General features: G+C 41.6%; 1 protein-coding gene and 1 long non-coding RNA gene across 4 annotated transcripts; both read right to left on the reverse strand.

The window, feature by feature from the left end:
• Window positions 1-641: 641 nt before the first annotated feature.
• Window positions 642-4,761, reverse strand: rfk (riboflavin kinase). 3 transcript variants are annotated; one of them, XM_030374659.1, is made up of 5 exons: window positions 4,515-4,761; window positions 3,987-4,073; window positions 3,727-3,878; window positions 3,385-3,487; window positions 642-3,002 (listed from the first exon to the last, which is right to left on the reverse strand). In XM_030374659.1, exons 2-5 carry the CDS (start codon window positions 4,066-4,068, stop codon window positions 2,851-2,853), a joined length of 489 nt encoding a protein of 162 aa, XP_030230519.1. In that variant the 5' UTR covers window positions 4,069-4,073; window positions 4,515-4,761; the 3' UTR covers window positions 642-2,850. The 3 variants fall into 3 exon arrangements, with proteins under 3 accessions (XP_030230519.1, XP_030230520.1, XP_030230518.1); XM_030374660.1 differs by lacking the exon at window positions 4,515-4,761 and adding an exon at window positions 4,376-4,477; XM_030374658.1 differs by lacking the exon at window positions 4,515-4,761 and having other exon boundaries at window positions 3,987-4,486.
• Window positions 4,762-9,461: 4,700 nt separating this feature from the next.
• On the reverse strand, window positions 9,462-11,859 carry LOC115557360 (uncharacterized). Its single transcript, XR_003979175.1, has 4 exons — window positions 11,237-11,859; window positions 10,274-10,736; window positions 9,945-10,069; window positions 9,462-9,574 (listed from the first exon to the last, which is right to left on the reverse strand). It is a non-coding gene; the product is annotated as an uncharacterized LOC115557360 (long non-coding RNA).
• Window positions 11,860-22,885: the final 11,026 nt, after the last annotated feature.

The raw sequence follows: 22,885 nt of genomic DNA on the forward strand, positions 1-22,885 counted from the left end.
TCTGAAGTCCATGAACCCCAACATGGAGGAGAAAGGGATTGTACTCTGGGAGCTGATATGCCAAACTGCCGCCGAGCTCCTCGCGCCGGAGATGCCGGACGTCTTTGACGGCGGCTGCACCAGCAGTTCAGCTCAGGGAGTGCAATCCCTTTCTTCTCCATGTCTCCTCCTCCGGACTGCCGCTGGCAGCTCCGGCGGTGCCGCCGGCAGGGAAAAGGGATTGTACTCCCGGCCCGGGGCTGAGCTGCCGCCGACTTCCCCCCGCCGGAGCTGCTCGGCCTCTGGTCCACAAAATCTTAGCTATGCTCTGATTGGAGGGGAGTGGGGAAGTGGGAGGTAATATTCAACTGCGCCCCCTTCCTACGTAGGAGGGGCCGAAACTGACTCGCTCGTTTGTTAACTGTAGGCGGGGTACTTTCAGAAATGCATATCTCACTCAAAAAATCATGCAGGCCTACAGACTTGTTTCAAAGTTCCTATACGTGTGGTAGCACCAGACCCAAAACAACACCCCAAATCCCAGGAAAAGTGTAGTTTTCATAGTATGTCCCCTTTAAACTCTACTAATCTGTTAATATTGACAAGCTGAACGGTTAAATGTGATTCTATATTTTAATTAATACAAACAGAATTATTAAATATTAAATTTAAAAACATTTATTAAATGTTTTACCTCTTAACTATTTAGAAAGATTGTTGATACCTGTAGTTATTTATATTCATTTATTTACTTTGTTTTAGCTGTGCTCATGCATTTTGGATGGATAATTGGTTTTGGTCACACCACACTATTGACAACATATTCTACCGCACTAAAACCACAAAGGCCTGTTAAGTTTTTGTTTGACGTTTGCCTACTGAAGATACAACTTAAAGGTATCTACCATCAATATATTTAAACAAACGCATCAAGGTGGGCCCGCATGTGACACACCTAGGAGAATCAATCCCCATGGGGCATAAATACAAAGGCCTTCTTGCAGAGATTAGACACACATCTAAGATACACTGTTGGTATTCAGGGCACAAGATAAGGCTGAGTAGGCAATGTCCATTGTTGATTAATTCAAAACCTATAAAAAACAGACAACCAATGTTTCAGTTGGTGGCCAAAGACTTGAACACATGCTCTGTTTGCAGGATCAACCAAATTATATATTGAAGGTTTTATGTTACAGGAAGCTGTGTTTAGTTATAATGCTAAAAACATTTCACCTCAAGATCCTTGCTCTTCCTAAATAAAACGACAAAACATTTAAATATATGTAATCATTTGCCAAATTTTCTCCAGTTAGCTTTTCTTTTAAATCAATAGAAGTCTTGATATTTACATGTGAACAAACAATGTACATGCAGTTTGGCCAATGTTTGGGCCTAATCATTGGAAATACAGATCTTTCTTAGCACGGTCAATAGTTACATTTAATTTCCATTAATGTCATGTATATTATCTATGAGGAAAGAAAAAAAATTACCGTATCTGTCAAACTATCAAGACTATATAGTATGTACATACTGTATATAGGATCATTAATCATACAGGTGGCCCCCTTGTCAAAGTGCAGCAGAACTTGGGTTTAAAATGGACCACAATATTAGCACTTGTTTCCGTAACCATATTACAAATAAGGCGTCGATGGATGTACACTTTGTTATATTTTTACTCTCTAATATGTACAGAGTTCTGTTGGTAGTTTTACAGTATTAATTTACTCAATAACTTTACAAATAACTGACATGGGATCAGTCAACACATTGCCAGTTGGTACGATTTTTCTTAGGAAGTACACAACGCCCTATATGCTCCCTAACTTCCTGCTCTGATATGACTGGTTTATCCACCTCACTATAAATTGGTAACACAAACAAAGCTACCCTTTGGCATACTGAGCCTTGATTTCTTTCACAACAGAAATCATTGGAGGAGGGTGAAGACAGCAGGGGTCGAGGGACAGATAGTGAAGTAATGTGTAACTAGAGCTCACGAGGACCTTTGTTCTATGCCCCATTTAAACTTTGAAACAGAAATGTTTTCAGATTCACGGAACAGCTTGAATTAAATAGTGACTAATTAGATATAGTTCCAAGGCTGAAATCAAATATGTTTCTTCAGTAAATCAATCTGTTTCTATCAGATTACTGGTTGACTAACAGATTACTGTTTAGGGACCATCAAGAAAGTTTGGCCTGAAAAGAATCTTTTTATATCCAACCAAAACAAATTATCTGGTAGGTCACAATTAGACCGTTTCTAATGAGAAACTGATCTTGTGACTTAAGGACACATTTTACTGCCTACATAGGAGGGACACCGCCTTAGGAACTATATAGGACAAATATAACCTCCTCTATTTGCCCAGTCCAGCCTTGCATTGTAGCAGGTTAGGGTTAGGACTGTTGCATAACTGTTCATTGTGCAATCAATGTAAAATTAAGATTTCATGTCTCTTGAACACAAGAACTAGCAGTCGCTGGTAGACTGGCAAACTGAATAAAGCCTGCCTGATATTTGGACAGTAGTGACGAGTCTAAGTCTAGGGTCCATTTTACCTGTGGAATAACAAACCCCTTCTTAAAATCCATCATCAACCGCTACAGAAGAATTTCTACTTGCATTTCGCACCTGTACATCTGAAACCAACACAGTCGGCATAAGAGACCCGATGCCCCTTTTGTATGCCAAAGCCCATGTTTGTCTCAATGGAAATGTGTGGCATCTGTAAGCATTTAAGCAAGGGGGTGGGGGGGGATATCTAACCTAACCTAACCTAACCATCTGTGGAGATGTCTACATGTCTGTTTGCGCTGGATGGGGACCTGTTTGTCGGTGTAAAGGGACACGGCCGAGAGTTAGTGACCGTTCATTATAGTCTTTGTTGTTGTTGTCGTTGTGCTGATGGCGGCTGTGAAGAAGTTGTCCTCTTTCAGCTTGAGGTGCTCCGGCAGCTCCAGCTTGAACTTGGCCTGCTCAATGTCATTGTTGATGGCTGCGATCAGAGCTTCTAGAGGGGGAGAGAGGGAGAATGAAGGAGAGGAGGAATAAGAGAAAGGAAAGAATGATTGGGTTGGATCGACATCCTAGGGATTCAATGGCTTGTCATTATAATTTGTTGGGTTTCTTCTCCATTCTTTGTCATTGTTAATGACTTACCATAATGGTGTGTGGAAAATGTATCCTCACGTTATAACTAGTTAATTGATCACGCTTTGTAATCGCTGTTAAGGAATGCTATGGCTTAGTTGTTAAGATTTTTTTTGGGAAGCACTGCAGTTGAGTTAATAGCCTTGGTGTCCTCCTAGACAGTACCATGGTTATTGACCCCCACCACTATTCATCCCTCCTATGCTCGCTATGAATGACTCACTAATAGTACCAGCTCTTACCCAGTGAGGGGAAACTGGTCTCTGGACGGATGTAGCCCACCAGGACCACACTGAGGATCTCCCCGTAGAAGTCTTCCTTAAACGTGTGAATCACGTGGGTCTCCTGTAAAGAGAACACTTGTCATCTTTCATTTCCTTAAACCAAAGCTACTGTGGCTGAAGGATTTTACTCTTAGCAATGGTCAGAACAAGAGGATATCATTGATCTGAATTTGGTCAAAGAAGCACCTTCCATTTTAAACATGTTGCATTCACACCTTCATCAAGGCTTCTGTGGAGAAAGCACAACCTGACTGAAAGCTAAATGGGACTTTTCCTACAACTACTAATACTTCTACTGACCATGGACTTCTTAGTGTTCTTGTAGTAGGGGTTCCAGCCGATGCTCATCACCATCTTACGTATGTCCCCGTTGCCTACGCATGCCCAGCCATAGTATATGCCTGTGCCAATGTCTGCCGGGAGATATTCCACCACAGAGTCTGGGAAGTTGGCTGCAGAGGGATAGTTGAGAGAAGACACGTAGGTATGGAAAAGGGTAGAGATGAAGGCAGTTGACAATGGGTTTCGATTGATTAGGAAACAGTTTCCCTTGAACTCACCGGTCGGAATCCCGAGCTCTTTGCTTCCTCTCCCGAAGCCCCGGACGACTTCTCCCCGGCAGAAGTACGGAAGACTCTTCATATCAACTCGATAGGAAATCAATTTAAATAAACAAAATAAACAATAGAAACAGCAGGGCGACTATGTCTTCCAAATATCCAAACTACTATAGTGACAAACAGCCGGCCACCTGCCTCATACTAACAGACCAGAGCTCTTCGCCCTTGGTACAGAGCGAGCAGGACGTTTCTTTAGTTATGCTAGTTAACGGATCTATCTCGGCTAGTACTGTTTAGTTGTCTGTTGGTCTTAAATCATGCTATCCAAATAAACGTCCACTACAATGAAGTGTTTGTTATAGTGAGTGTTACACCAGTCACTCACTCACTTGATATAACCGTCGCTGTGATGATATCTGTGCGTCATTGGCTGCGTTACCAGAGGTCACGTGATACTTAGCAGTACATAGGGGCGGAAGCATGGTACTACGCATAGTAATATACAACATTTAATGAACTATTACTTACGTAATTTCCAATTTTTATAAGCCTGTTGAAAAATGTTGTCGTTGATTATATTACTTCCTTGCAAATCACACTAGATTTTAAAACGCCATCGCTAACCCGGAAGTGTTTTGTTGGTTTCCTCACTTTTCTTCTTCATTTTGATTGTTAAACTATTTTTGTATTTACAGTTAATACATTCAACACAATTCAAAACTCATTAGCCTTTATCATGGAACATTATTAAAATCCTGGTAATGAAATAGCACGCCCACTGAACGTGATGTCTTCTCGACTGATGATGTAAACTACGTCATCACTGTGATCCACCACTTTCGCTAATGGTGCCTTCAAAACATTCGGAGTTTCCGAGTATTTCGGAGGTTAGGACCTTAAAGGGACACTGTGTAATATTTTCAGTCATTTATTACCACAAATCAACCTATTGATTCATAAATAAGTCCTCATCGGTGTAAAATTATCTCTGACAAAAATCTCACTCATCCTCCTGAGCGAAGAATAATAAGCTGTGTGACGTACTTCCTGTTTCAAATAATACAGCTCCGCCGGTTCCGGTCTGTGTGTTTATCGCGCTAGCCAGCTGACGTTGATACACTTTAGACATGAATCAAGGCCGCAAATATTTAAAAACTGTTATTTTTTATAGGCAGGAGAAACCTACGCCGAGCACTGCTGTGTCCCTCACTGTACAGCATCAGCCAAATCCAAAGGGGTATTAAGTTTCCATGGCTTTCCGAGCCAAACTGACGTGAGGAGTCAATGGATTGTAAACATACGCCGGGATAAATATGTCATCACCACTCACTCCAAGCAAGGTCTGTAGCAGACACTTTAGTTCTGACAAGATGATTGAGCCAACTACTCTTCAGGGTCGAAGGAGACTTACAAAAGGTGCCGTAGCGACCCTTTTTGAGTGGAACCAGTATACAGTCGAAACCCCAAACGCGGCGTGTGGGAGAGAGTGGATCGGTTCGTCGAAACTGCCCCTCCGGAAGACGAAATTGACCTCCTTTTCAACGATCAAGACTACTGCTCTGTCCCTGAACCGGCTGCCATGGATATGTCCGCTTCCGCTGCTGAAAGCGTCTCAAATGAAGTACAGGAGCTGAGAAAGGAGCTACAGGAGTTACGTCTCCAGCGAGAGTTTGGACTGCAGCGGTTTGCTGGCTCCGACGCAGACATCCGAATTTACACAAGGGAAGTCACTTTTTCACAGTCACATTTTTTGTATTAGCCTATGTTATTAGCCTAGTCCCTACGTGACGGGGATATGTGTCAGTCAAGGACATTGTTGGTTAGAAAATAGCTTTACGTTAGATTAAAGGCCCACTATGCAACTTTTTAAGCCAAAATTACATTAAGTATGCAGGTTGAGAGTTATGCTGATGGTTCTGCATCCATTTCTGGGTCGATTGGTGGGTGTGTCATTTACCCATGTCGCCTCTCCAGTGAAAAAGCGCATATGCAACTTGCTCTGTTCGGACCGACACAATCCGGATGTGACGCAGCGGAAGTATCCTCGAAAATGTAGTCAGATTGTAGTTTCGAAAATGCTTTACGGCACAGACACACACCCAAACATGGCACCGGCTAGATATAAACAGCCAGTTGCGAGGCAATTGTTGCATTCATCATGGATCAATCGACTGATAAGGGACCCAAGAGGCGACCGTTGGTGGAACAAAAGAAGAATGGACCAGAAAAGAGATCAGACACGAGTGAAAGGGGAACTATGCAACTTTTTTGGCTTGATTTACCTTAATATAACAGGCTAAGAGTCATTGCGATGGTTCTATTATGCATTTTTGTTTGATTGTTCGTTGTTTCGACTCACCCTTGCGCATCTTGGCGGAGAAAAGGAATATGTTTCTGCCGGCGACCCGCCGCCCACTCTCGCGGGAGTCTCGGGTCTCGCGAAGTAACGAATTGCTTTACGGCACAGACCCCCAAACACGGAACCGGCTCGATATAAACACAAGTCACTAAGGGATTGCTATATTCATCATAGATCAGCCGACTAAAAAGAGACAGAGAAACCCAATGTCGGAGGAACAGAAGAAGAGAAAAGGGAGACTGACCGGCAGAGAGGCCAGACACGACTAAACGTTGGGCAAGCTTTTCAGGAATAGCGTGAACTGAAAGAAAAATAAGACTGCAAATCAGACGCCGACTCGGCCGTGTTGCTTTTGAAATTGAAAGTACCCTTGGGTGGCCTTTGTCTTCGTGGTATTCTTGATGTTGATAGTCTCTGTACAAATGCGTTTTCTCGACCGTTTTGTTGTGAGCCATGTATGTTTCTAGCTTGCTTGGTTGTAACCATATAAACACCTTGGTTTCCATGGGTGTTTTGCTGTTCGTCTGTCTCGTCCCCCAGATACAGACTGAATCCCCGAATCCAGGTTCTTGTTTATTTAGAATTATTATGTTGGCCAAACCTCTTACACTGATTGTTCTGTTCAACCTAGGATAAAACAATTATAATCTAGGATATAAATTCTCCCCGTCAACTATAAAAAAGGATGGATTTATGTTTATTGCAATACAAATACACCCTTTTAAAAATGTATAACCTTGCCTACACTTTATGAACATCTACTTCGGACATGGCTCCACGCATTCGCCGGCTTCTTTGAAAACAAATGCACATGGCTCGCGTTGAAGTGCATGGGGAAGGGTCATCAACGAGTTGTTACGACAGTGTTGTGAAATATCTACTACGAAGCTGTAGGGGGCGCTGTGTAGAGAAATGTGCCTGCCAAAACCAAGAAAACAGCGAAGAAATGCCCGAAGTTGCATAGTGGGCCTTTAATTTATAGTACTGTACCAAATTATTTCTTAATAGGTCTATGTGAATGATTAATAGCACACAAGTAGTGGCATGTTGAGAGATGGTGTAATTGTATGGAGTCAGTTTCTGCCATAATTCAAACCTGAAAAAAAAGTTTCAAAGGCTTGTAAGTCTGGGTTTGAAAATTCAACACCTTGTAAAAAAGGTTTTGCAACACTGAAAAAATAGATTATAACCTGAAAAAAAAAAATACTAAAATTTATACATCTGTAAACATGATTTTGTGTTCTATTTTATCTTCTTCATAATTTTCACCAACACATTTTCAAAGTTCAAACAATTTCACCAGCGCATTTGCAGAATTTCAAATCTGGCACTGTTCTAACAGTGTATTTCATTGTTGCCCGGTTTTGAAACCTTGTAAATGGGATTCTGCAAACAGGTGTTCATACATTGAGAAATAAGTTTTGAAAGGTTGAATATTTAGTTTTCAAAACTTGTAAAGGTGTACGTTTACGACATTGCAACGTATTTTTTCAGAACTGACTTTTCAGCACTGACTTTTCAGAGATTTGACCATACAGGCGCAAGCTTTGAGTCACGTGAATATTGGCAGTGTTCTGACGCGCACTTGTTTTGAAACTCCTGACAGTCGAATCTGAAAAAAAAAAACGTTCCTGGGGGCGGGACCATTTAGCTCTAAACCTATTGGTTGCTCTCGGCTGACGTACATTCCAATCACATGTGCCGTTCACCGGGCTGTGCGTGATTGACAGTGCTCTGCCGATGACACGAATAACAAGAGACCTTCGCGGTTGATTTTGATTTCCATTTTCTGGAACCATGGCTGGGAGACAGGTGAGTAATTGTATTCTATATTGTATGTATCGTATTGTATGTACGTCAAAGAATGATGACAGTATTTTTAGAATAGCCCACAGCTTAAGGCTACAATTTTGTTTGTATGACCTACCATTTCACTAGCCTGGCTCCGCCCGCCTAAGTACTTCCGCTCAATTTGAATTTCCCTTCAGTACTAGGTCTGGACAGGCCCCCAGGATAGGCATATACTTCCGCAATCCACCCGTGCTCAGAGGCCAAACCTGGTATTGCAGCTGTTTTAGCTGGGAGTGGACGGGGGTCCGTCATTTCATGTGGCCCAGAAGTAGATATCGCCGTCCACTCCAATACAAGTGGGGAACAGGATTGTGTCTCCGCAAAAAATGTCTGGATATCAATCAAAGGCTCATAATTATCTTTCTACCCTGTTTTAAAAAAATGTAAGTTTTTTCTTTTCATAACGCCTCCTCAAGCGTTTTATTTGCAGTTGATGTTGGGTGGGCAGCTGAAAGGAGCCGTACCGAAACAAACGGCTCCTTGCTATGGACCTATTTTGAAGTGCACGGCTCCATTAACTTCCGAATTAAATTAAATTCCGAATTAACTTCCATTAACTCAATGTGACAATGTGGTATTGGCATATATATTCCAGAATTTGAAAAAGGATATGGATATAGAGTGGGTGACTTTATCAGTATACTCAATCGAGATGGCCACAATAATCACCGCTCTTAGATGGGAGATACTAAGTTTTATAACAAATAATTCAATACGTGAAGATTTGGTGATTTGGTAAAGCATCTTCTTTTAAATATTATAAGCCTTGGTTTAGTTATTCAGTTCTGTTGGATTCCAGCCCACCATGGAATATATGGCAATGAAATTGCTGATTGCTTATTTTTATTTATTCATTTCTTTTGTTAGTTTGTTTTATTTTGTTTATTTTGTTTCGTTAGTTTGGTTTTTTCTTTGAATTTATTTGTATGATTTAAAGTATGATTTGCCAACGTCCTTGTCCTTGTCAACGTCCTTGTCACAAACTCCTGTGTAGTAGTCCAGTAGGTCGCGGTATATGGGGAAAAACTATGATCCGCCACTAAACTAGAAGAAGAAGAAGATCTCTGCATCCGGTACGTCACGGAATAGGTCACGTGTCTTGGCCACATAACGCGGAAGCAAATCTCTCCTGTATGTAGCCATGCGCCACTGAGCAGGTTTGCATAGGAATGAATGGGCGGCCATTTTCCAGTCCGTGGTCCATCCTTTATTATGTCCATGGGTCTGGACCTGCTGTATGTAATTTGGTTTTCTGGTGCCGCAGAAAAGGTGCATTATGTTTGCTATGTCCAAAACACCATCTTCCTCGAGCGTGTGAAGCACATCATAAAAGATGCAAGTCACAGCCATCCACACATCTCGCCACATCCGTTCAATCCTGTAAAAGTACAGATGTCTATCAGGCCTGGGTATTGGCAAAACAACAAAGCTGATTTGTTTAATCAAGGCTGTACCATAGCATATCATATAGATATGTCAATTAAACAACACTCATTAAGCAGCCATCAACCGTTACTCATCAAGATTAAATGTAGCCTATTTATAGTGGAATTGGGGCTGTGCCGTGCAAAAGAAACGCTTTTCATTCTTTTCTCTTACAGCTGTCTGCACTGACCAGGGCTCAAAATGTTTTTTTTGGTCTTACCGGAAAGGGTAGATGAAATTATATACACACACACACACACAGATCAAATGATGATAAACGCTAAAGCTATAAAACAATTTTCTTCCGAAGTATATCACATGACCTTTGATTGTGTACACTCTTTCCCGAGATAAAGCTAGCTCGACCGGTTCCACGTCTCTCGAACATGAAATGGGCAATGTGACATTGCCAATGTCCACATTTTCAACGCCTTGATCTCCACGAACCCTGTAACATAGGAAAAATATAAAGAACCATGAACATCTGCAGCAGTAACACATAGCAGTGATTCAGAAGTAATGTGAATTGAATGGGCATTACGATTTTTCTCAAATGCATTTTCTGGATATTAGGGATACAGCATTAAGGAAAACTTTCAAAACAAAAAATGAATAAGACAGATGACATTTCTTATTGATAAAAAATAATAACCTTGATGGAACACCATGTAACCGAGTGGCCTCAAGGAAAAAGGAGAATGCTTGTTGTTGGTTGCTGCATCCAAGTACAGGACCTGTGTAAATTAACATTGATTAATAACTGAAAAGGCTTATGTACACAGCAATTATAATCAAAAACAACATTTGACGGTTAAATAGGGGAATAACAGATTATATAGTCATAATTAAGGATAATTTGATCTCAGACAGTGAAAGGTTTAGGTCTAATACAATAGCAACAGTCTTAACCTTAATTGTAATGTTAATAAGCATTAACAGGTTCTGCAGGGTGCCATAAGAAAAACTTTATTTTTAGGGCACAGACCACAGAGTGACAAATATGTTAGCCAACAATGAAAGCATGACCATACATGACCATACATCCATGACCATGGATGTATTCTCAGCAAAACTTGCAAAGTTTTAGTCACTACGTCTCGGGCAACATGACCAATCTGTAGAACAGGTGAGACAGCACAGAGAACAGTCTTATAAATGCGTGCAAGGGAAGGCACAGGCAACTTTAAATAACGGTAAGTGCCACACTGCTACTGTTTTTGCACGTTTGCACTGTTTTTGGAGGAATGCATTTGTTTAAGTTGAATAAACATTTTTATTTATTTTCCAAAGGAGTAGGCTAGTGTAAGCTAAGTAAGCTTTATTTTACATGTTGGTACAATAACAATTTCCCCCCACACAATTCTATGTTTTCACTTTAGAATACAAAAAACATATTGGTCTGTAATTTCCTTAAAAACCAAGCAAGTAGACTCATAATACAAGCCATTTGTTATATAGCAAATCACAATATTGTCCATCATATTGACACTATTTAACCAAATCCTGCAGCACTATTGCCACCTAATTAGTATGCAACAACTTTTTCTGGGGGAAAACATGTGAAGCTTTAACTGAAATGAATAATTGGATAATGTATGCATTATGCAAGTACTACCTTTCTGGAAAATCCATCAACTCCACCAAATATTACCAGGTTGTACCTATGAATAAAAGTAATACAATTAAAAGATAATAAATGTTATACATTTAATTGTCATGCATGCCTTAATTTATTTACTGTTGTTTAGTACGCATCCATATTGACTCATATCTCGCCCAGGAAAATAGATAACCTGATTTAATGTAGCTTAAAAGTCATGAAGACGGAACCTAAACCATACCTGATGAGTTTATGGTTTGTGTCAATGTGCACCAATGCAAGGGGACCTCGTACTGAGTATGATCTTCGTACAGTGCAGCCAAGCCTTGCAAGTCGGGACAGGATTCCAGCTGCATCGAGACGATGCATTGAGTCTGTAATCCTCTCCCATTGAACACGGCTACCCATTGCCATGAGCTGTCCCTTTACACTCCTGTACCCTGCATTGGGCATCTGTGTTTTAATAGCTCTGACCATATTATCGAGCTCTGCGTCAGTCATGGTGCTGTAGAATCCTCTCACGCTCAGCCCATACTCTGCCATCCTTCGAAAAATAGTTCTTGGTGATACACCTTAGGGCTGCACGATTATTGCCAAAATGATTATCACGATTATTTTGATCAATATTGATATCACGATTATTTACCACGATTATTCATTGAAAAAAAAATCTTTCGAATTTCTACCACCCCCTTGTGGTAGGAGCCACACACTGTGCTCAGCGGCAAATTGCCGCCAGGCCACGCCCCCCCCCCCTCCCTCTTTTCACGCTTCGCGCCGGACTCACGCAGTCGCAGACAGGTGTACAGGGAGTGCTTGGTTTGCTTTGCAGCGGAGGTACAGCGTTTACTGCATGGGCGGGGCTCGTTTCTTTTTTCGTTTTCTTTTTTTTGCGGATGCATTATTTAAAATTTAAAATTTAAATTTAAATAAAAAAATATATATATATCGCGGGAACACTACGCGTCATCGTGGGACGCCAATATCGTCATCGCGATAAAAATTCGATGTATTGTGCAGCCCTAATACACCTAATAACTAGAGCTGTCAGTTAAACGCGTTATTAACGGCGTTAACGCAAACCAAATTTAACGGCGTTAAAATTTTATCGCGCTATTAACGCAATTACTTATTAAAAAAAAAAAAAAAAAAATTTTCTTTGGCTCAAAACAAAGAAGCAGTAGCCTGACTGCTATGTTCAAATGACATTTGTTCAAAGCAGTCGTTTAATTGCACTATAGGCTCTTTTTTTGTATCGTCCTGTTTTGATCAGTGTATATGCCAATGTTGTTATCAATAAAAAATCATTTGCACAAGGCAAGCCGATGCACTTCACCATGTTGATAAGAGAATTCAAATGAGAAGAATTATGGGACAAAAAAATCAAGGGATATTTAGCATAGAAAAAGAATTTGCGATTAATCGCGATTAATTAGAGTTAACTATGACATTAATGCGATTAATCACGATTAAATATTTTAATCGCTTGACAGCTCTACTAATAACTGATCTATGCATGGTATGGTACAGAGAATTGTGAGTCTAACAAATGTTGCAGCTGATCTTTCTGGATTATCATTCTGGGTTTTCCCTTCAAACCCACAGCTGTGTCAAAATGTGATTCAGTTGGACTGTTCACAATTGCCGCATGGACCAGCTCCAACAAATAGTTTAACTGCTGCAAAATATCATTGTCTATGTGGATCTGATCAGCAAAAGATTGAAATAAAACTAATTTGTTGCAGCAGACAAACTCTAGGAAGTCTAAATCAAGAGGCTGCCTGGAAAGTGCTTGCTGGAGTCTTGACTATAGCCGTGCAAGTAACTCCTCCTGAAGGACGTCCTGGAAATAAAAGAGCAAAGTAAAGTAATTAGAAATGCGTACTCAAAGTCATAAAAACAAATAAAGACTGAGTTCTACCCTTTCACACATGCAGCGCAGATATTGTCAATGTGAAAAGTATTCAAACTGGTGCATCTAAAAATATTAGAATCTCATGTCCATTCATAAAGTGAAAATATCAATTTTAGATTCATTACAAAAAGTGAAAAACTAGGTAGGTCAGGCCTTTCTTTTGCAGATGATGATGGAACACCACCTGATGGAATAAAAAATCCAGGATCTCAAAATATTCAAATACTACATAGAAAGTCAAAAAGAATGAATAATACAGAAATTATTACTTTTACAAAATGATGTGCATTCTATATTCATTTTACCTATGAATATTGGATAGGCCTGCATAAATATTACTTTTTAATTAAATTATAAATAAAATAAAAATACAAGTATAATCTATTGTCTGTTGTCCACCTTGTAATGCCACTGTTTTGGGTAAGAGAGAACAATACGAACAGACACTTCTAGTTTAAATGGGTTAGGCCTACATGTTGAAGCCCCGCTAGTTTTTAGTGTTTTCATGAAATAGGCCATCTGTAGACCTATTGGCTACGTGGTCAAATCACCCTATTATTTATGCCATGCGAGCCACAAATTAAAGCTTGGCGAGCCTCGCAGGCCGCGCAATGAATAACACTGCGGGGATACTGACATATGCCCATCCCCGACTCGGACCATTCTCACACCAGGCTGACCCTGACAATGGGTCAGCCTGACATATATCCACCTCAGCGATCGTTTTCGTGTCGGAATTCTCCGGTTTACTATGGACGGAAGGGTTAAACGGATAAATTTCCCTGTATTATATAACTAGCCTACATAGTGAATAAGGAGACGATTTAGAACGCATACAATATAGAATAAAATTACTCACCTGTCTCCCAGCCATGGTTCCAGAAAATGGAAATCAAAATCAACCGCGAAAGTCGCTTGTTATTCGTGTCATCGGCAGAGCACTGTCAATCACGCACAGCCCGGTGAACGGCACATGTGATTGGAATGTACGTCAGCCGAGAGCAACCAATAGATTTAGAGCTAAATGGTCCCACCCCCAGGAACGTTTTTTTTTTTTTTCAGATTCAGGAGTTTCAAAACGAGTGCGCGTCAGAACACTGCCAATATTCACGTGACTCAAAGCTTGCGCCTGTGTGGTCAAATCTCTGAAAAGTCAGTGCTGAAAAGTCAGTTCTGAAAAAATACGTTGCAATGTCGTAAACGTACACCTTTACACGTTTTTAAAACTAAATATTCAACCTTTCAAAACGTATTTATCAATGTATGAACACATGTTTGCAGAATCCCATTTACAAGGTTTCAAAACCGGGCAACAATGAAATACACTGTTAGAACAGTGCCAGATTTGAAACTCTGCAAATGCGCTGGTGAAATTGTTTGAACTTTGAAAATGTGTTGGTGAAAATGATGAAGAAGATAAAATAGAACACAAAATCATGTTTACAGATGTTTGAATTTTAGTTTTAGTTTTTTTCAGGTTATAATCTCTTTTTTCAGTGTTGCAAAACCTTTTTTACAAGGTGTTGAGTTTTCAAACCCAGACTTACAAGCCTTTGAAACTTTTTTTTTCAGGTTTGAATTATGGCAGGAAACTGACTCCATAGAAAGCCATCAGTCTCATTCTGAGTCTTTGAATGCGTGGGGGGAGCTCATCCAGGCTCTTTGAACCTAGTAACGGAACCAGAGGCTTGTGGTCCGTTTCCACATGGAACCTGATGCCCACCAGAAAGTCTGAGAAACGCACGCACCTCCATGTGATTGCTAAGGCCTCTTTTTCAATCTGGGCGTACCATTTCTCAGTGTCTGTGAGTGATCTGGAGCTATATGCGACTGGCTTGAGGTGGCCCTCCTCCTGTCTCTGGAGTATCACAGCTCCTAGTCCAAACGATGACACGTCAGCTGAGACGACCGTCTCCACCTTTGCGTTGTAGAGCGCCAGCCCTGGTGGTGAGCTCAGCTCCTCTTTGATGTTATTGAATGCTCTTTGTTGATCATGCCCCCACTGAAACATGTTCTGCTTCTTCAACAGGTCCCGGAGTGGCTGTGTCTTCTCTGCTAGATGAGGTAAGTACTTCCACAGGTGATTCACCATTCCGAGGAACCGTCTCACTCCGCTCACGTCGTCCGGCTCCTTCATGTATGTCACTGCTCTCACTTTGTTAGGATCTGCCCTCACGCCGGCTGCATCTATGATCTGTCTGAGAAATTAAGTTGGCTTTTTGAGAATTCACATTTCTCACCACTCAGTGTGACGCCTGCCTCCTGCAGCCTCCCCAACACCGCCAGAAGTCGTGTGTCATGCTGGGCCTGTGTATCTCTGTACACAAGCACGTCGTCCATTTGGCACAGGACGCCGTCAAGTCCCCAGTCCCTCTGGGACATTCTTTTCTGGTAATGTTCAGGTGCAGAGGATATGCCAAAGCAGAGGCGATTAAAGCAAAACCTCCCAAAGGGAGTGAGGAATGTTGTGAGGAGGGCGGACTCCTTGGCAAGGGGAATTTGCCAAATCGATTTTTGAAAATACTTTGGCGCCCTCTAGCTGTCCAAGTGTGTGTTCGACTGACGGGAGCATGTGTCTCTCCCTCTTGACGGACTCATTCAATCTCGTCAGATCAACGCAGATGCGCACCTCATCCTTGCCTGGTTTCGGCACAGTGACCATTCCGGCGCACCAGTCTGTGGGTTGTTCAACCCTTGATATCACCCCTATCTCTTCCATACGTGAGAGTTCCATCTTCACCTTAGACATGGGAGGCAGCGGGATTCGTCGTGGGGTTGATATGGAGAACGGTTTGGCGTCTGCTTTAAGCTCTATCTTGTATTCCCCCTCCATCTTGCCTAGCCCTTTGAACAGTTTGGGGAACTGCTCCTTGACTCTCTCGACTGAATCCAGTGCCACTGTGTCTACTCTAGCCACTAGCCCAAGTGCCTGAATAGCTGGACGTCCCAGCAGGCTAAACTTCAGACCTGGGACTACATACACTTCCTGTGTAGTGTTTTTACTGTCAGTTCCTATGGTAGCTGTGAATTTTCCCCTCACCGTGATGGGCGTCTGACCTGGACCTTGCAGCACTCTCTTTGCGCTCTCTAGCACTGGAAATTGCCTCCTCTTAAATTCATCTTCAGATAACACTGTTACATCAGCCCCCGTATCTATCTTGAATACTGCTGTGTGCTCATTCACATAAAGGTTGATCAGCCAGGGTTCACCCTCTGAGCTGACTGTGCCTAGGAAAGCGATTCCCTCCTCATCTGACTCAGCTGTGTTAACTTCGTTGAGGACCCCTGATCTGCACACCTTTGCATAGTGACCCTTTTTCTGGCACTGGTTACATGCTACATCTCTAGCTGGGCACTGGTTTTTGCTGTGTGCTGGCGTTCTACCACACCACATGCACACCTTTGCATAGTGACCTTTGCATAGTGACCCTGTCTGGTTACCTGGCTGCGCGTGATAACTGCTTTTGTCATATGTTCTAACCTGCATTTTCTGCTGTCTCCCTCTGCCTATGTTGAACTTGTGGTTTGTTTGAACACTGTCCACGTCTGTGGTCTCTGCCTTGAAGTTACTCCTCAACAGGTCCTGTTGCTTTTTCATACTGTCGCTCTGACGCGCGCGCGTCACCGCTCTCTCCAGCGTCAACTCCGAGTCCAACTGAAGTTTCTCCAACAGACTTTTATCGCGCAAGCCTACAACCAGTCTGTCCCGAATCATTTCGTCATGCAGCTGCCCATAGCCACAGTGCTCTGACAAACAGTGGAGTGAAGTGATAAAACTGTCCACTGTCTCCCCTTGTTCCTGCTGTCTGATTGAATTTAGCACGCTCAAAAATAACATTTCTTCTCACCACGAAATGTCCCTCCAGCTTCTGCTTCACAGTGATGTACTCGCTTGCTTCTTTCCCCGTCATACGAAGTGAAGTGACGTGACAATGTATTCCGCGTCATCCCCCATAGTATAGATTAACGTGTTCACCTGGTACTCCTCCGACTGAAGCTCCAGACCCGATGCAATCCGAAATCTCTCAAACCTCCGAATCCACTTGGGCCACTCTTCCGGCTTCGTGAAGTCAAACTTGGGTGGCGGATGAATCTGGAAGCGATCCATTTTAGTTTCCCAACTGCCACAAACGTTAGCTATGCTAAAAATGTAAAAAACTCAAAACTAACTAAAACGGACGTGAGTTCTCTCCAGTTAGTTTGGCTAAACCAAATCTCATGTTCACCCGAACTGAGTAACCAAAGTCTTCTGACACCATGTAGAGTTAGGTAGTTGTAACTCGGAAATAAGTGAGGAGAGAGGTTTCCAGCGTGTGCTCTTGAAGCATGACTTTATTCAACTCCTTGTTTACAACCTCCCCCGCCTAACCACGAGGGGGCGACATCACATCCTGTGTCCAATAAATCCATTAACACTACAGTATGCACAATCTATCTGTTGATGCTCGAATTCAATGTAAACTTGCTAGCAGCTCCGTCGACGAACGGCAGACGCGGATCATCTTCCCTCCACGTCTCCACCTCGTGTCGAGCAGGCTGAGTTCTCACTGTAGCTCCCTCCAGTCAACAGTCACGGACACAAGGCTTTCTTGTTTACGGGCATTTATTAGCTGAGTCTCATTATCCTCTTTGCCATCAAACATGCCGTGAGAACTAAACAAAAGCATATAAATCATACATGTGTTGTCACATGATAATTACAAGTTAAAGAACTATGCAAACCTCATTGGCCGCGTTAACTTCAGGGAGTGAAACAGGTAACACAGAGGCAACTTTTCTCCTGTGTGTCTCTCGTTGAACTAACAAATGTAATATTACCGCACTTATCTCAACGAGCGGTTCGGCATGCGCTGCATGCTCCGATGCTGGTGCTACAACAATAAACGTCACCTCTTGCACCTCAGAACAATAGTTCCGCTATACATAGATTACATTAACAGGTAAGCTTGTAAACATACTTAAAAATAAAATAAACGCAGATAAATATATAATATATATTTAAATGTGGTGTCATTCTTAATAAACTATTCTTTTATGAAACTTACATTTATTCTAATAATCCAAATTATGCAACTGTTTCTGCTGGCAGCTACACTACCTTTAATGTAACTTTAAAAAAGTCATTTCGAGTCATCTGTCTCAAGTCTTAGTCAAGTCTCAAGTCATGAAGACGAGACAAGTCTCAAGTCCTCAAATTTGCGACTTGAGACTGACTCGAGTCAAGTCATGTGACTCGAGTCCCCAATGTCTTACAGAGTGTTTTTTTATTAATCCTCACTAGTGCCGATGATAAAGCTTTTTTTTTAGTAACGACATCGTTATAGATTTCTATCTAGTGCTAGCTGCTATCAGCTGGCTGGCTGCTGGCTGATTATCGATCTTTCTCCTGAAATAGAAACCTGGATTTGATTCATAATTGTAAGACTGCATAAACTTAGTTTACATCAGTAAACAATCTCCTAGAGAACACAGTGTTCTGTTGTACTCCTCCTCATGCCTCTTCCTTTCTTGATCTCTACAGTTGGACCTTGATGCTGTGACAACGGACAAGTCTTCTTCTTCTGTCCTTTTTCCCTGCCTCTGTTCAGTATGTTAATTGTTGTTAAATCATTTCTATTTTTTTTGTTTATTTACTATTAGTTACTGTTCTTATTGTGTTCTTTTTAGTGTGATGTTTGAATAAACTTGCCTGGTGCAATGTTGGTATAATGTTTGTATAATTACTGTTTCAATGTGACCTAGACCATATTTCTCATTTAACAAACATGTGTAGCTGGGCAGGGCTGGTGTTGCAGGGCAGAGAAATGACAAGAGGTGTAGATGGTTTTCCCTCTGTGCAAGGTCATTAGCCCATGTCCTAGTAAGTCCTACAAAAAAAATAATACAGTAATAGCAGATGTTGCAGTTGTTAAATCGCTAACAAACAATTTGTATGGAACAATCGGTTAAGGTAAGTTAAGTGCTTGAGTCTCGACACATTTTACCCGGGCTCAGGCGCAATTTTCCCTACCAGGTGCAGCCTCAGGTAGCCTAGTACCATTCCTACAGGAGCAAGCAAGAACGTTACATTATTCTGTCCTTGGGAAACGAAAAAAAGGACAATCCATTTCCACTGTTTATCATTGCACATTTACGAGGCTTTTTTTTTTTTAAACTATCTCTATTTTCGAAAAATAGCCAATGACAGATGATATGATATTGAGCGGGTAATTTACTGTATTATTTAAGGTTGTCATACCGTACCATGTATATAACACATTGAACACAAGAAATTGAAAAAAATCCATTTATACCCATGTACTTTCATCATACATACATAACTTAATAAAAAATCCTCTGATTGTGCTTCAGCTTCAGATGCCATCAAGAGGTAGCCTGGTCCTACCTAGTCTGGCTGAACGGTAGTGGACAGCGTCAATTGCCCCTTCCGGTTGCTGGTATTTCCCCCCGGCACGCTGCTGCTTCCCGGGCTTAGCCCCGCCCTAGACGATTGTGATTGGTTTAAAGAAATAAAAACAGGCCCACCTAGTTTCCCCACGTATAGACGGCTCGAGGTAGCGTGGTTCCAGACCATTCTACTTGCTGTGGTTTGGTCTGGCTTTGCGAGACTAGGTCCTACCAGACCATCGTACATTTCATTTGTACAGAAGGTCTGGAACTGCTCAATTGACAAACGTTCACTCACTTGGAGGCGGGTGTCTGTAGAAGTTTTAAAATGATTGGATCTGCCCAGTGCCACTCTGGATCTGCCATAACCAATCGCATAGCGTTTGGTCGTGACGAAAGTCATGCGACGGGACCTGCCGAAAAACACGTTTCGCGCACGTGCGCGCACGTACGCAAACAAAACAAGATGGAGGAAAGGCAAGGCAAGGCAACTTTATTTATATAGCACTTTTCATACACAAGGCAGACTCAAAGTGCTTCACATATAAACATTGTCATACAATAAAATAAAATAATAGATAAGTAAAAGAAAACATATGCAAAGAAATGAGTAAAATAGAAAGTGCAATGTATTTAAGATCAGATCAACAGTCTCTGGTATCCGCGTCGGGACTCCAACCCGACCTAAAGGAACTTGGTACTTTCTCTGGGACTCCAACCCGGATTCTAGTAACCCTTATCCTTTCTCTCTGGTATCAGATCATGTATCTTTCTGGTAAAAATAGAAAATTAAATTGAAAGTTAAAAAGGCTTTTTAGTAAGTAAAATTGAAAGTGCAATGTATTTAAGATCAGATCAACAGTCTCTCTGGAACCCAAGTCGGGACTCCAACCCGACCTAAAGGAACTTGGTCCTTTCTCTGGGACTCCAATCCAGATTCTAGGACTCTAACCCAGACAGAACATGGAAATGTCTCCCACGGAGCTCGGTATGCCAACACCAGTTGATGGCTCACTTTTTTTCCTCTCAGATTCAACGCAACCAATATCTGGGATTCCACGGCGGGAATCAAAACAACATAACTCTAACCACGAACCAAAGGAACCCACGTCGGGACTCCAACCCGACCTAAAGGAACTTGGTCCTTTCTCTGGGACTCCAACGCGACCTAAAGGAACTTGGTCCTTTCTCTGGGACTCCAACCCGACCTAAAGGAACTAGGTCCTTTCTCTGGGACTCCAACCCGACCTAAAGGAACTTGGTCCTTTCTCTGGGACTCCAAACCGACCTAAGGAACTTGGTCCTTTCTCTGGGACTCCAACCCAGATTCTAGGACTCTAACCCAGACAGAACTTGGGTCTCAAACCCTTATCCTTTCTCTCTGGTATCAGATCATGTATCTTTCTGGTAAAAATAGAAAATAAAGGGAAAGTTAAAAAGGCATTTTAGTAAAATAAAGGCAAAATATTTAAGATTTAGCAGAAAGCTAAAGCAAACATAAAAGTCTTCAATCTTGTTTTAAAGGTGCTCAGAGTTGGGGCAAGTCTTAAATCCTCAGGGAGTTTATTCCAGCTACTTGTTGCATAGTAACTAAATCCTGCTTTCCCATGTTTCGTGTTTACTCTGGGGATAATTAACAGATTGGTCTCAGAAGATCTTAGTGTTCTAGAAGGCTTATGTAGTGGAAGCATATCAGTTAAATATTTTGGGCCTAAACCATGTAGGGATTTATAGGTTAGCAACATGATTTTAAAATCAATTCTCTGACCTACAGGAAGCCAATGTAACGATTTAATTGGTGTAATATGTTCAAAAATGTTGGTCTTTGTTAAAACTCTAGCAGCAGCATTCTGAACAAGCTGAAGCTTCCTTAGAGTTTGTTTTGGGAGACCTGTAAGGAGACCATTGCAGTAATCAAGCTTACTAGTGAGGCATGTACAAGTTTTTGTTAGTCTTCTGTGGAATGTAAATCAGAATCCATGATAACCCCTAGATTTCTGGCTTTGATTGAGGTTTTCAGGGACAGAGAGTGAGGGTGTTGGGTTACTTTAAGCCTTTCCGTTTTAGCACCAAATACAATTATCTCTGTTTTATCCTCATTTAGCTGAAGGAAATTTCGGCACATCCAGTCTTTCACTTGCTCAATGCACTGGCACAGCAGATCTATGGGCCGATAGTCATTTGGTGATAGCGATACATAGATTTGCGTGTCATCAGCATAGCAATGATGGTCAATATTGTTATTTTGCATGATTTGCCCTAGTGGGAGCATGTAGATGTTGAATAAAGAGGGTCCTAAGATCGAACCTTGTGGGACTCCACACATGACGTTGGTTGATTCTGATACAAAGTCGCCAATGGAAACAAAGTAGTTCCTATTTTGTAGGTAGGATCTGAACCAATTTAAGACTGTGACTGAAAGCCCCACCCAGTTTTCTAACCTGTCCAAAAGTATTGTATGGTCTACACTACAGTGTTGAATGCAGCACTGAGGTCTAGTAGCATTAGTATTGAGGTTTTGCCAGAGTCTGTGTTAAGACGGATGTCGTTTACAACTTTAATGAGGGCGGTCTCAGTGCTGTGCAGGGGTCGAAATCCTGATTGGAAGGTGTCATAACAACCAGTTGATGCCAGGAAGTGATTAAGTTGCTGGAGGACAACTTTCTCAATGATTTTACTGATGAAGGGTAGATTTGATACTGGTCTGTAGTTGTTAATAATAGAGGTATCTAGGCTCCGCTTTTTTAAAAGGGATTTAATAACTGCAGTTTTCAGGGCTTTTGGGAAGTTGCCTGACTGGAGAGAGTTGTTAACTATCTGCAATATGTCTATTGCTAGGCAGTCAAAAACATTCTTAAAGAGGTTGGTAGGTAAAGAATCAAGGCAACAGGTGGATGGCTTTAGTTGTGTAACAGTTTCCACAAGAGTTTTAGAGTCTATAACATTAAAGCATGCCATCCCTGCCACGTTACTTTTGCCTGAACAGGGTGGTAGTCCAACATGGCGGGTCTGATGCCTTCATTTTTATCAGTATAAAAAGCTGCAAACTCATTGCATTTCTGCGTGGAATGGAGATCAGCCGGAATTTGTGTTGGGGGGTTGGTCAGTCTGTCAACAGTTGCAAATAGGGTTTTTGCATTATTAGTATTGGTTTTAATGATATTGGAGAAAAATGTTTCTCTAGCACTTTTTAAGTCTAAATTGTAGGCACGGAGGCTCTCTTTGTAGATATCATGGTGAATATGAAGTTTTGTTTTACGCAAGATGCGTTCAACCTTCCTGCATTCTTTTTTCTGTGCTGTTACAGAAGCAGCTTTTCCCCAGGGTGCCTTTTGCTTTCCAGAAATCGTTTTAACCTTATA

Source organism: Gadus morhua, chromosome 13 (assembly GCF_902167405.1).
Source record: "Gadus morhua chromosome 13, gadMor3.0, whole genome shotgun sequence".
In the NCBI taxonomy this organism is placed as follows: Eukaryota; Metazoa; Chordata; class Actinopteri; order Gadiformes; family Gadidae; genus Gadus; species Gadus morhua.

What these genes read in the sequence shown, in the direction of transcription:
- rfk (XM_030374659.1), bottom strand. Translation starts at nt 4,068, where the DNA reads ATGAAGAGTCTTCCGTACTTCTGCCGGGGAGAAGTCGTCCGGGGCTTC. An exon ending in AGAGCTCGGGATTCCGACCG is followed by an intron (nt 3,879 to 3,986) that starts GTGAGTTCAAGG and finishes ATCCCTCTGCAG; the next exon opens with CCAACTTCCCAGACTCTGTG. An exon ending in GACCAGTTTCCCCTCACTGG is followed by an intron (nt 3,003 to 3,384) that starts GTAAGAGCTGGT and finishes CTCCCCCTCTAG; the next exon opens with AAGCTCTGATCGCAGCCATC.